This window comes from Microtus oregoni, unplaced genomic scaffold, assembly GCF_018167655.1.
Source record: "Microtus oregoni isolate MIOR12 unplaced genomic scaffold, Mior012 000006F_ref0000085, whole genome shotgun sequence".
Lineage (NCBI taxonomy): Eukaryota > Metazoa > Chordata > Mammalia > Rodentia > Cricetidae > Microtus > Microtus oregoni.
This window is the reverse complement of record NW_024543065.1, coordinates 21,485,604-21,499,932: the sequence shown is the minus strand read 5'-3', so window position 1 is coordinate 21,499,932 and position 14,329 is coordinate 21,485,604. Positions and strand designations below refer to the sequence as shown.

Here is a 14,329-nt window from a genome sequence, read left to right as displayed (position 1 = left end):
AATCCAAACAGATCCTCAGCCTCTCTGACTTAGGCATTGATTATGTTAAAACACCACAGAACAAGCACTTGATAGATATATAAGTCCATTTAATTTCACATCAACAAATTGAAGAGTCAAGATAGCATTTTTAGCACATTTTAAATGAAGTAGGTCTAGAATGTTTGAAGCAAACCATGTTGGTCCCCATAAGGGCTCTCTTAGCTTCTCTTCTGCCTTCATAAATCTATGGGAGGAAGACATTTTTCCTGTAGTTTTCTTGAACATTTCGTGGCTAAATTAAACTGGTGTTTGAAACTGTAAGATTAAAATTTAGCCCTTGACTTCCTTATTGCTGTCTTTTCTGACCTTTATTTTCAGTCCGCAATGCTGTAAGATTGCACATGGACTCAGCTCTTGCTGAGAAATCCAGAGCTGACCCTTTGAAGTCTTCTGCAAAAATCTTTTCTTGTCATTTACAGAACCTTGAAAAAATAGATGTGACTTTTCTTCTGTGGCTAGGAACGATAGTTAAAGAAGTTGCTTTGGACTGAGGGAGAACAAGTATTCGTCTTGATTGCAAGACAGTCATGCAGGTACCGCAGTTTACAAAACCCCACAGGTGCCTATTTCTTTGCTTTGTATCCTGTAGGTGTTTGGGATTGGGTATATTGATTAGTTTTCAGTACCTGACGAAGACTGCTTAATGAAGGAAGGGTTTACTGTGGTTCGTGGTCTAAAGGTGAGGTCAGTTTGCCATGAGGGGGAGACATGGCAGCCAGGGGACTGCTGTGGACGCAGTGGTAGAAGTGTGAGCCAGCTCATCACATTGTGTGCACGTTTGGGAAGCAGGGAGAGATGGATGCTGGTGGTGTTGAGCTCTCTCTCCTCTTTTCCTTTTTCTTCCGTCTAGGACCCATGGAAGATGCTGACGGCTTTCAGACTTACTTGGTTCTTACCTCTTCCCTTAAACCTTTTTGAAACACCTTATAGACAGATCCAAGGAGTGCTTTTCTATGTTCATTTAAAATCTAGGCATGTGAGATTAACTATATCACAATAGGTATTGTTTCCTGTTCACTTGTGCGCTCGATCCCAAGCATGGAGTTCTGAGGTTAGCAGCTGCTTGCTCTGCAGCAGAATGAAATGACTTATGTAGCATCCTTATTCCCGTCATGGAAAGGGAGGTGATCTCTCAGTTCTGGGTAACAGTGCCTTGAAATGTATAATAGCCATCAACTGTGACATTTAAAAAAATTCAGGATATAAGCAAATTTTACTTTTCTCTGCACGTAATGTTACAACTAAAATGGCAAAAGTACCTTTGGGTCTTCTGTTGCAAAACCATTACTAAGAAAGGCAGTTAAACCTGTAGAGTGCACCAGTCAGAAGACCATGTTAGACTGATGAGCACACTACAATTTACTCGTAGTGTTCCTGGGAAGGTGTAATCCCTATAATTTTACTTCTGCCTGCTTTGTAAGTAAATTCAATGCCCAGCAGTGTCCTTATCAACTGTGTTCTTCTACCTTCGCCTTAAGCTCTTTGCCACCACAGAAGTGATAAAGATTTTGCTTTCTTTTCGTATTTTAAGCGGTAATCATTCTTTCAAAGGCTGTCTTTAATTTTATGTAATTAGTAATATTAGTTAATTAATGGGTGTGTATGTACACGTGAGAGAGCATAAATGAGTGTGTTCATCTTTGTGCGCACATGCAAAAGCTAGAGTTTTCTCTTGGGGATTTTTTTTTCCTCTCCATTTTATTTATTCATTTGTTTGCTTGTTTATGTGTTGAGACAGAGTTGCTCACTGAACCTGGAGCACCCCATTTTGGTTAGAGTGTCTGGCCAGGGAGTCCTGGAATTTCTGGGTCTACATCTTGTTAGTGCTGGGGTTGCAGGAACACACTACCCTGGGTACTGGGGATTCAAGCTTAACTTCATGTGTTCATAGCAAACACTTACACATTGAACCATCTTCTCATTTCCTAGATCTGGGTCCTATTTTTTTTTTGTTTTCAATTTTTTAAATTTACATATTAGCCCCAATTCCTTCTCCCTCCCCATCACCTGCCATCCTCTCCCCACCCCACCCTCCTTCCACTCCTCAAGGGAGGTAAGGCCTCCCTTGGGGAGTCAACAAAGTCTGGTACACCAAGGTGAGGCAGGACCAAGCCCCTCCTTCTTGTACCAAGACTGAACAAGATATCTCATGGTAAGCAATAGGCTCCAAAAAACCAGTTCATGCACCCAGGATAAGTGATGATCGCACTGCCAGGCTCCCCCACAACAGATCAAGCCACATAACTGTCACCCACTTTCAGGGGGCTTAGTTTGGTCCCATGCAGGATCCTTAGCTGTCAGTCCAGAGTCCATAAACTCCCACTAGCTTGGGTCAGCTGTCTCTGTTTTTTCCTCAGTCATGACCAGATCTGGATCTTAACAGTTCTCAGCTTTACAGCCATATGTTCCAGACAGACTTCTTCAACTAAATCTTACGTATGGGTTGGTAGCTACTGAACCACCCCTTCAGCTGGTCTCTCGTAAATAAATGGGTGCTGGAGGCTTCAGATTTACATTAGAAAATCACCTTTAGACAAAATTTAGAAGAATTACTAGTCTCACCGAAGAGAGCTGATAGAGGGAAGTGGACTTCAAGTTACCTTATGAAAACCTGTGCTATCTGCTCGAGATCCTACCAGGAGCCAGGGGTCAGAATGCGTTTTGATTGCAAAAGGCTACACTTAAAACCCAAACTGAAGCGTCGCTGGTGTGTGATGATGTCAAACACCATCATTACCTTTTGTGTGGTTTTGCTGTGTGGGCCCAGGGTTATAATTACTCCTTTAGGAACGTGTCTGACTCTAGAGGGTTCCACATCCGGTCATTTCATATTGTGGAGTTTGTGTGAAAACAGCTCTAAAGGGAGGTATGGTTCACTTTACCCTTAAATAAGAAATAGTAAGTTCACTCAGTGAACAAAGCTTTCAGGTTTGGCTAAGAGCGCCTGGCTTTTCTTTTTCCGTTTGACTGCAGGGGCTCCACACACTGGGGAACATAACAGCAGGGATGATTATATGGTACCCAAACCATGTTTTCTTAGGATTTGACATAGTTAAGAGGAAGGGTAGATTTATTTCATTACAAAAATTTATGAGACATTTAAGGTTTTACTGGATGTTGAAGATTTGTTTTTCAGATATTATTTAAATTATCTATTTACTAAAGCTGAAATTTAGAAAAAAAGTAATAAGAACTTTTAAAAAAATGTACATTCCCTTAATTAAACTAAGTATGAAGAAGTACACAGGGATGACAGCAAGATGTCCCTCAGGCGTGTGGAAGGAGGTCTCTCTGAGGCTCATGCCCAAAATGGAAGGCAAAAGAATGTGTATCTCTGCTTGGCATGTGTTAGGGCTCTCCGTCTGGTCCATCACGGTTTGCCTAGAAGCTTATCAGAGATGTATCAGGGAAGAGAACTTGGAGTGGATGGAAATGTGATCAAGGCAGGGGCTCAGCACTGACCCCCCCCCCCCCCCCCCCCGTGCTCATGTTTCTAGGCAAGAGGATGTCAATAGCCAAGACATTTTGCTGATGGTCTGGCTAATTTGTGCCTCCTATGGAAATGGACAGACCAGCCTGGCATGCTCTAAAGTGCTCTGGTCATGAACTAGTTCCTGGGCCCAGGGCAAACCAGAGCAGCTGCTGTGGGCAGAAAGTGGTGCATCTGGGTAGCAGGAGCTGTGAAGGGAATGTTCATGTGGCTCATTTCAGCTTTAAAAACTGTTCTTGATGCCAGGCGGTGGTAGCACATGCCTTCAATCCCAACACTAGAGAGGCAGAGGCAAGCTGATCTCTATTAGTTCCAGGACAGCCAAGGCTACACAGAGAAACCCTGTCTTGAAAAACAAACAAACAAACAAAAATTGTTCTTGAAGACCAGGAAGGCATCTGGGACGGATGCTGACAGTGTAATCTCCTCCCAAGTGCAGAAAAGATCTTGACTGGACAAATTGGCCCAGACCCTGGGCCCTTCCTGTTGTTTTTGTTCTGTTGAATTCTTTAATTGCCAGGCAAGCATCTTATCATTTTACTTCACGTCCATTTTCTGTGGAGCCGGAAACATTTCACAATCTGCTAGAAGGTCAGCACATTCATTTACTTAAATACATATGTGGTATTGATAAAACAGTAGGCACTATCTCATTTCCCAGAATTGTCGGCTGAGATGCATGTGATAGTCACTGAGTCAAGGCTTCATCCCCCACAGAGGACTGTCACTGGCTGTGGTAGTTACAGCAAATGTCACCCCAGCCTCCATGTACCCCTTCCATGATCTAAATGTGTTACTGGAAAATAGCTTCCCAGCCTTGCTGCATTTCCCAGCCCCTGTTGCGTCACAGACTGAACATTTACTCTATGTCCACCAGAACTGACTTGCCTTGGGAAAGAAGCAAACTCCGGTTATGGTCTGCTTATCTGCTACTCTTTTTTGGAGGCAAAAAAGAACCCAAGATGAACACAGAAGAGATGATGACTGTGGTAGGTGTCATGGCACCTTAATGAACACTTTGGGAAACGTTGAGAATGCTCAGTGAGACAGTGGCTTAGGAAAAGCATTAATGCATTTAGGACCTTCCCCAGGAGTGATGTGCTTACTATCCGTGACACATGGAAGACATTGTGCTACATTTTAGTTACGTGGCTGATGAGCCTGGTAGTCTTGCCCTGGCCAGTTGACAACTCTGATTCTCAATTTTTGCCTGTGAAATATGCAGTTTCTTTCCTATCTTTCGCTGATAGGTTAATATAGTCCCGAGTGAGTGGAACTTTTCATCTTTTATTAAAAATAAGTACTTATTGAGCTCTCCCTCCCTGTCAGGTTCTAGGCTAAGGCCATCGCCCCCACATAATCACCCCATGAAATAGGTGCCACCCTGAAAAGGAGGGAATGGAGGCTTTGAGAATCAAGTCAGCTGATCCAAACCAGCAGACAGCACAGTGAGCGTTTGCACTGGTGTCTACACAAGTCCCCAGTCTGCAAAGTTAATCACTGTGCTGTGCCCCTAAGAGGTTTGGCACCTAAGAGGGGTTTTAATCTGTTTTCATTTGGGCCATGTTTCACTTTCTTCGGGGCTGTTTTTCTGTTCTGTCAACTATACTCGGCCTTTTCCAAAGCGCGGGTAGTTGAAAGGGCTTTTGGGGTACCATGTGCTTCTTTGTATACATAGTCCCAGTCGCTCACGGCTTGGTTCTTGGTTCTTCACGATGTTCCTTCCATACTTTATGTAAAGTTAGCAGAAGTGAAGCTTCCGATTGAAAATGCTTTGAAAAATCTGTCCAGTTTTTAAAAAACAAAACAGCAAAAACCTTGGTTTAAGGTTTAAATTCTAGTTCTGCTTCTGGAATGTATTCGGTTATGGAGGCAAACGATGCTTCTTTGCCACATTGTCATTGTAACGTTAAAGATCTGATATGAGAAAGTCATTTCGATCCCAGCAGCACAGTTTCTGTGTTAGCAGTTGTAGCAGCTGTGGCGGATTATTGAAACCAGGATTTAGCAGAATGATTTGGGCTGTGTGGCACTGTGAAGATCTGCCTAAGATAATGATAACTGGCTGGGCTTGAGCGTGATACTGAACTGGGCTGCAGCTGGTGGCTGGCATCCCAGTGCTATCTGAAGTATCTTGTAGCAACAGTGATTCTTAAATTACTACAGTGTCTCTACTGAGTAAGCAAAGACATGGGAATGCTTTAGTGATGTGTGTTGTGTGGGAAGAAAAGAATGAGGAAGACAGCTGAATTCTGCAGTGGACTTTGTGGAGAAGAGGAAAGAAAAGCAGGAAAATTAGGCTCAGAAGACCCTTCAGAAACACCCTGAGGATGGAATTCTGGGTAAGCGATGCCTTAACAGGCTCAGCTGCTAAGTGTGTCTAGTCATTTTGCCAAATTAAATTGCCATGTTCTTGAACTAGGCCAGAGGTTCCAGTGAGCTCTGCTGTCTCTGCAACAGTGAGCTAGGGTGGGGATCTCTTGAGAGATCATCTCTAGATGTCTCCAAGTCCAGACTTGTTTCTGTGCATTGGAGGATGGGGGAGAGGGGGGTGATGGGAGAGTGAAGGTTCTAAACACATTAATGCTTTTCCTAAGCCATTGTCTCACTGAGCACTCTCAGTGTCTCCCAAAGTGTGTTCATTAAGGTGCCACAATGACACCTACCACAGTCAACATCCTTTCTGTGTTCATCTCGGGTTGTTTTGTTTTTAAACTCTGAGACTGGACTATGTAGTCCAGATATGCTATGGTGGTTGCAGCCTTTCCTAATGTCTATTGAAATAAGTACGTGGAATTGGTCTACAACATGCCTGCTTGGGGTCCCCTTTAAATGCTCTTGGAAAGCGCGCCTTTCTTTTAAAGTGTTCACACAGCGTGGCTAGGGTGGACCGATGATGGAAAAATCCAAGGACTGGAAATGGGATTTTGTCTGCTAGAATTTGCTAGACATTTACAGCTGATGAATGGGAAACAGGTGTCCTGTAGGTTAAAGCAAGTGTGCGGCAGACTTCTCTTTCATTTTGTTTTAAAACATCACATTTAGGTTACTAAAGTTTGTAGACCTGGGTCTTTTCTCCTATTACTTTCCTGTTGAGAACTAACTTTCTCTCTCTCTCTCTCTCTCTCTCTCTCTCTCTCTCTTTCTTTCTGGAAACTTTTAAACTTGCCTTGGCTTCATATAAGGAAGAACAGGATTTCTGCTTGCTCATTTTAGTGGTTGAGACTTTACCAACTCCCAAGCTGGAATTCAGTTCTGAGGTGGCGTCTGAATATTCAGGCGCCAGATTCAGTGCTGGGTTCTACATGTGCAGAGAGCATTCCCCGCTTCTGGGAGACTAGATGTGTAGACAGCTGAACCCGGCTAGCGTGTTCGTTTGTGCCAGCCTAGGAGTAGCTGTGGGTAGGTAAAGGAAGGTCTTGTTAGCTGGGAGAATGGTGGGAACCCGGCACATTGTGTGAGACATTAGGAAGGCAACGTGTAATTTGTGGCCGGTAAATGCCAGGCCCTTGCTCCTTAGCCCATCCGCTGATGTGTTTTGTGCAGATGTCTGTGGGTTCTGCACTGGCCTGAGTGATTTCCCCAGCAGGCTTTAAAGGGTAGCAAATCCCAGCCTTTCTGCTCTTCTGCCCTCTGAAGAATGAGGAGAAGTACCTGAGGAAGCTTCCAAAATAGTTCGCAGAAGGAGATAGCATCCAGAGTCTTGCCACTGTCAAGTTTCTGGAACCTCTTTTATTGTTTGGGCAGATGCCGGCAAGTCTGGAATAACTGGAGGCATTGCAGCAGAAGTGGCTGGGGTCAGAGGATGAGTTTGGTTGAGTAGGATATGTCCACCCACCGTCTTTCAGGACTCTAGGATAAATAGCCTCTGCTATCTCAGTGAACTGCCTGGGTAGGTTAGGTAGTCTGTGGTGTGCAGCTGGGAAGAGGAAACAGCAAATAAAACCTACCAGGCTTTGTCATGTTGAGGGAATGTTTGTACCAAAACTTGAGATGGAAAAATTCTGGCCTCTACATAATCTTCTTTCCCTCTCCCGAGTAGCCTGAGTCACCCCATTCCTGCTGTACCATGTTCTGAAAAACCCAGCCTTTGAGAGAATCAGAACTGTGTGCATATGGGGCCAATTAAAGAAGAGCTTCCAACCTGTCCTCACCCGGGATGCCTGCTTTCCCCACTGTGCTAATTGCACTGATGACAGCATCCTGTCTTGATTTTGAAGGTTCATACACACACGTGCTTTAAAAAAAAATGCTAGCAGTATTGTTCTCTTGAGGGAAGCAAAAGGCAATCCCCTGGTGGGGGTGGGGGGATGGGATGAGCATTCTTTAACTCCAGCCACTTCTGCGCTGCCAGAGACTACACCCTCCTCTGTGTAACCACAGAAGACTGTGTCTTTTGGCTGGGTCTTCTGACCTTGAAGGATCTAGCCAGCCGCCTCGAGGCGTTGGGTGCTAGACACAATACTGCCAGAGCCCAGGAGTCATTCCTCTTTTATAGATCTGATTTAGTATGACTATATTCATAGTTTCTTATTCATCAGAAATTATGCTCTTGAACTTAAAACGCGTCACCAAACCCCTGCCATTACGTTTTCTCATATATGTATTTATATTCTAAGAACACTAAAGAATAAAAACTACCAAAATAAGAAAGCCACAAGCGATGCCATGCTCTGCTCCGTGGGAGATGGAGCAAGTTGAGAATGTGGATTGAATTTGGTATCACATTTTTATTTTTCTCTCATCTGTCTGGGATGAGGCCATTTTTCCTTGGAAAAAAATTCTCTTGGGTTCACCATCAGCTTTTCCTTTTAATAATTGAAAACCACTGTTCATTATTTACGTAAAACTTTTTTTTTCTGGCCTGCTTTCTCTAACCTTTCCCCTCATAAGAATTTTAGGAATTCCCTGACTTTTTCTCTGAGGGATTTTATGCCTGCTTTATCCCAGATGTGGGACATAGACAATGCTGAGGGTGTGTGTGTGTCCTTTTTCCTTTGTGCATGTGTGTGCTTCTGTTTGAAGGTTGTCTTTTTGCTAGTGCACAAATATGCCACCTGGGGGGGAAGAAAGCGCTATAAAGAAGAACAACTAGATAAAGAAATATGTGAGCCTGTTTCAATGATCTAACTTCCTGAGTGGCACCAAAATCCTATATGCAAAATGAAAAATCATACAGAGGTTGGAAATAATGAGGGAAAGAGCATCCACTAGTCATCCAGTCTTTCCACACTGAGATTTTCTTTTCTGAATGAAGGCATGCCAACTTCCCAGTCCCAGAGCCCTGAGTCTGGACTTCGGGGGAGCTGACGTCAGCCCAGGGAGCTGTGGGCAGATTCTTCTATCTTCTCTAGCTCACCTTCTGCCGCCACAAAGAGATGGTCAATCTTGCTCAAACCTTTTTGTCCACACAGGCTCCCACAGACATGCTGATCCAATGCCTGGTTCGGAGTGTAAAATGTAAAGAAGAGGGACATCACTGTGACGAAGGAGGCTGGATTAAGAAACACAGGATTTTCCCCATTTCTCAATGCCTTCTCAGATTTCCAGAAGACAGATGGTTTACCACAGCCTTTTGGTTATGTGGTTTATGTATTAATGTCTAAAATACTATAAAAATCTCAACTTTTCTTCCTGATAATTTATGAGAAAAACATCATATTTTTCCCTTCCCCATAAGTCCATAGTTGTGTTTTCTTGATGAATTCCATCTGCTAGAGTGTGCTTGTGTCTATAAAATCATACCTCACTGGGTTCTAGCAAGTTTCTCCCTAATTTAGCTTTTTGCTGCATGTTAAAAATTCATAAGATTACTTTCCCAATGTTTAGAGGAAGTTAGATAGCTGTCTGCTGTGCACTTCCACCAGGCGTGACTGACATCCTCTATCCTGTGTGTCTCCCGTAGGATCGTTCGAAGATGGTTTGGCTGCCTTGGAGCTTTGGAGATCTGATGTCACGATGAGGACTCACACACGGGGTGCCCCCAGTGTGTTTTTCATATATTTGCTTTGCTTTGTGTCAGCCTACATTACCGACGAGAACCCGGAAGTTATGATTCCCTTCACCAATGCCAACTACGACAGCCACCCGATGTTGTACTTCTCCAGGAGAGAGGTGGCAGAGCTCCAGCTAAGGGCTGCCAGTTCCCATGAGCACATCGCCGCTCGGCTCACGGAGGCTGTACACACCATGCTGTCTAACCCCCTGGAATACCTCCCTCCCTGGGATCACAAGGAGTATAGTGCTCGCTGGAATGAGATCTACGGGAATAACCTGGGTGCCTTGGCAATGTTCTGCGTGCTGTATCCTGAGAACATTGAAGCCCGAGACATGGCCAAAGACTACATGGAAAGGATGGCAGCGCAGCCTAGTTGGTAGATTTTTGTCTTTTCCTTCTTACTGTGTTAACCTTGTCGCTTAAAGGAATGATCCAAGTGGTAAGGATCTAGTTCCGGTGGTAGAATGACTGCCTAGCATGCGTGTGTATGAAGTCCTGGGGTTGGTCCTGCCACCCAAAAGGTAGGGGTGGTGTTACATGCTCCTAAATCCAACAGAAGAGATGGAGATAGAGGAGTGGAAAGTCAAGGTCATCTTTAGCTATGTAGTGAATATGAGGCTGGTCTTTTGATACTTGAGCTTCTGTCTCAATTTAAGGAAGGAAGGAAGGATATCTAACAGTTTCAAAAGACCTAACATGTTTCAATTTAGGAGCATGTTGAAAAGCAACTTAACCAAAGGTGTACTGGGGGGGGGGAGTGCAGAATTGAGCCACCAGTATCATGTTACTAGCTGAGAGTTTTTTCTGCATTGTTTAACATACATTTACAGTTACGGATGGAGTCATCTTCTGAGAAATGCATCACTAAGTGATTTTTGACCTTGCATGACTAACATATACCTAGTTGTCATTTACAAAGGATGTAGCTTATTGCTTCAAGGGCCAGGATGAGCAAATAGTATAAAATGAATTCAAGCGCAAGATATGTGTTAAACCTAGGAGGCTGCTGCCTGCATAACACAGTATACATGTCCATGGTTAGTTTTGTATGTAAGTGGAAGGAGTACCCTCTAAAAGAACAATGAATCATATTTCATAAACCCATAAATCAGTATCATAGTTGCTTATTTGACATTGTGCCCTATAGACAGTTATATGTACTAACTTTTTTATGATTGACAGTGTCGTAGGCTTCTTTACACCAGCCGCCCTATGAACATGTGAGCAAAGAGCACTTTGTGCTGATGTTAGGGTGGCGACAGGGTCACTAGGCTCATGGACTTTTCAACATGGTTGTGACCCTGCGCATTCTCTTCCTTGGAGCAGAACACAGCTTACATGATACATGACTGTTTCTTATTGTTTCCTGTTGGGCTTTTGATTGACACCTCAAATTGACTGAAATGTTTTGTCCATAAGGCCTTTCAGCCAATTAGCATTTATGTGCACTTTATGGTAATATGGAGATAAAAGTCATTGTGATGGGATTGACTGGCAATTTATAAACAAGATTCTATTTAAGAATCAGCAGAGGGCCCAACCTTGTGGGAAAGTCAGTGCTACAGTACACATGTGTGAAGACATCTGCTTATCTCATGATTTACTTTTCAGGAGTTTAAGATTCAAGAGCCAACTTCCTGTTTCCTTTTGGTTACTTAAATTTGTTTATAATTCATGTTTCTATCTATCTGCTTTTTAAAAGACAAGATTTGAGCTGACTAAACTCGGGATTCCATAGGTATTTTTTTCCCAAATTCTAGCTTAATACACATTCACATCTCAGTTACTAAAAATGCTGACAAATTGTATGAAACATGGTCCTAAAACTATGTAAGCTGCCACTTGTCGTAGGCTTGGAGAGGACTGGTTTTAAAGGCTTAGGAGACATCTGTAGCAGTCCCGTGGGTGAGTGTATCTTACATGAAACACATCTTGGTGTGACAGAAGAGGAGTAGCAATTTACAGCCCTATGATAACTGTCTGACATCTCGTAGTGAACAAAACTATGGAAGAACAGCGGTATTGTAATTTGTAAAATTATGTAGTTATTCTATAAATACATGTAGTCATTCTGAAGCTTATGGTATTTTAGGTTGGACCCAACATTTTGATGTGACTTGTCCCCAACATAGACTTTATCTGTGTGTGTCATGTGTTCTGACTTAGAGTCACCTGCATCAGAGTGCATTCCAGCTCTGACACCAAGAAACCAAGTGAAGTATGTATGAAAACTCGCCTGATAATCTGAGCAACAATATGACATTATCAAATGGGACAGTAACTTCATGTTATACTAGGTAGAACAAAAAGCAATCCCTTTTTGTCTCTGTTTGCTCTATTTTAGTCTTCGTGTCTTCCATAGATGCTGGTGCTTGTGAAATGCCCCAGAAAAACAGTTACTGCCAAAAGCCTGTTTCATCATACTACAGACTAGGAAATTAAAAGATCTCTTTGTATTGAAATTTTTAAACACAAATATAACAGTGTTAGTAAAATTGCACAAGGCCAGTACAATTTCATAGTATACACATCTGGGTGTGTGTATTTAGTGAGTGGACACTGTCACTAGGATTAAATACCTTCTCTGACAGAAGAAGGAAATAAATAATTTCAAGTACAAATTTTAGCATTCGCATAGTCTCTGCAAGTACAGATTTACCGATTGGCAGAGTTGGGAAGAGATCTCCTGTTACCCGATGACCAAAGCCAGTCTGTCACTTAGTAGGACTGCTTTCTCTTGATCAGGCTAAGCTGGGGTTAGAAATTGAAAGTGGATTTTGATATCTGGGTTTTAGTTCTAGATAACTGATCCCTTTCTTGTGATTTTTAATGCTCTTATAGAAATGTTGGCTACTTACAAATAGCCGCATTCAAACCTAGACTCTTACACATTCATTTAGGTGTGAGGTTGAACATCATCATTTTATGCAAGTTAAAACATGACTAAATATTTTTGTATTCCAGTTACCTTTCCTTAAATTGCTCAGTTTAATCCTATTCTTCATTATATACAAAAAGTATACTGTGAGAGTTGTCATTGTCTTAGTTCGGATATAGTGTGCCCTTATCCATTTCAGAAAAAAACAAAGACTGGCTGTATTTAAAAATCAATAATAAATATCACAGAATTAAAAATCCCTATGGTGGCTTCATATGTAGAATATATTTTCCATTTTCCATAAAGAACATTTCTTTTGAAAACAGACTAAATTATATTTTTTCCCCTAATCAACTGACACTTTGAGCATCTACTGTGCCAGTGATATGGATGCAGGGTTGAAGAAATGGCCCAGCAGTTTTTCAGTTTGTTCCTGGGATGAGAAATCTTACAGTGGGTGCTTCTGAGCATGCGGATAATGCAGTAAGGTTTTCATTCATGACTTATGGGAGCAGCAGTGCAAAGGGGCCAACTCTGGAGTCATTCTGCCCACATCCTGAGCTCTGTATCGCTTCAGATAAACTTCTCAGTTTGAGCCTTAGCAACCCTGGCGTGTAGCATTACAGCAGTAGCGTGTCTACTGCACAGGGTCATTTGTAGGATTAAGTGAGGCAACCAGTACATATTCCTCTGAAAGTTCTTGTCATGTAATAAGGCTGGAAGAATAATGACAGCTGGTGCTAATTATTGCCTCTGCTGTTTTCACCTAGGACGTAGGCCCTGATTGGTGTATAATAGTTATTTATAGGTTTTTAAGAAGGAAATAGTTTTTTGTTCAGAGATTTTTATCACCTTTATTCAAATTGTTCTCCATTTGCCTTTGACACTGCTCCTTTAAAACAGGCAGTATTTGACCTCCAGGATCCTTTGTGTGCAAGAACCTAGTGCTAAGGCTGTGGCAAGGGCTTGAGGGAAAGTAATAACGGGGTGTCTTTGGTTTGGTGTTAAAGCTATGGTACTTTCCTCACTGTGATGAAACGCATGGCAAGCAGCAATGTGAAGAAAGAGTTTACTTTGACTCATAGTCTGAGGGTCCAGCTCATCATGATGAGGAAGTCAGGAAACCAGCCGCTGGTCACAGATGATGGGTGCCCATGGTCAGCTAGCCTCCTGCCTTGTATGCAATCTTGAACCTTCGTCCATAATGGTGCCACTACTTTTAAGGGTAGGTCTTCCCGTGTCAGTGGACCTAATCAAGAGAATCCCTCACAAGCGGTCCAGAGGCTCGTCTCATTGAGCCTGTTAAACTGACAACATAAACCATCATGTTTATTGAATCCATTGTATGTTAGTAAAGAGATTTAAAGGTTCACATCCATAGAGTGACTTTAGAATTTCAGCCATGGTGGCACTCATCTTTAGTCCTAGCACTTAGAAGGCAGATTTGGACAGATCTGAGTCTAAGGCCAACCTGGTCTACAGAGCAAGTTCCAGAGCAGCGAGGGCTACACAGAGAAAACCTGTCTCAAAATAACAGCAGCAGCAACAACAGTAAACAAGAATTCGGTCTCTGCAGCCACTGTGAAAGAAAAGTTAAATTGAAAATGTGATGTAGCTGTAATGTTTTTACCACCTATACCATGGAAAGGGAATCTGAAAGTCTGTCTATGGCAGGGTGGTTGAGAAATGTGTATAATTCTATGGGTCTCTACGCCTGGGCACCACAGGAAGACACGCTTGCTTGTGTGTTCTCTCTGCCTGTGTGTAGGCAACCACATCCTTCCCAGGAAGTCTTTCCTGTCTTCTTGTTTTTGTTAATGCCAAGGTTGTATGTATCTTACTTGGTAAACTTGATTAATTAAAATGAGTTTTTTCGAGCCTTTGAGATGGCTCAGAGGTCATTGCGTTTTCCCCAAGCCCG

The 14,329-nt window shown here is 42.7% G+C and overlaps 1 protein-coding gene across 3 annotated transcripts in view; it reads left to right on the top strand.

Moving 5' to 3' along the window:
• Positions 1 to 14,329, top strand: part of Dse (dermatan sulfate epimerase) — a 57,772-nt gene that overhangs the window by 15,320 nt on the left and 28,123 nt on the right. For 2 of the 3 annotated variants that reach the window (XM_041654999.1, XM_041654997.1), the window contains exon 2: positions 9,438 to 9,906. In XM_041654999.1, the coding sequence (XP_041510933.1) occupies positions 9,491 to 9,906 (416 nt within the window). In that variant the 5' untranslated portion in view covers positions 9,438 to 9,490. Of the gene's footprint in view, positions 1 to 8,980; positions 8,993 to 9,437; positions 9,907 to 14,329 lie in introns of those variants that run through there. The other variant, XM_041654998.1, reaches the window with a different exon arrangement.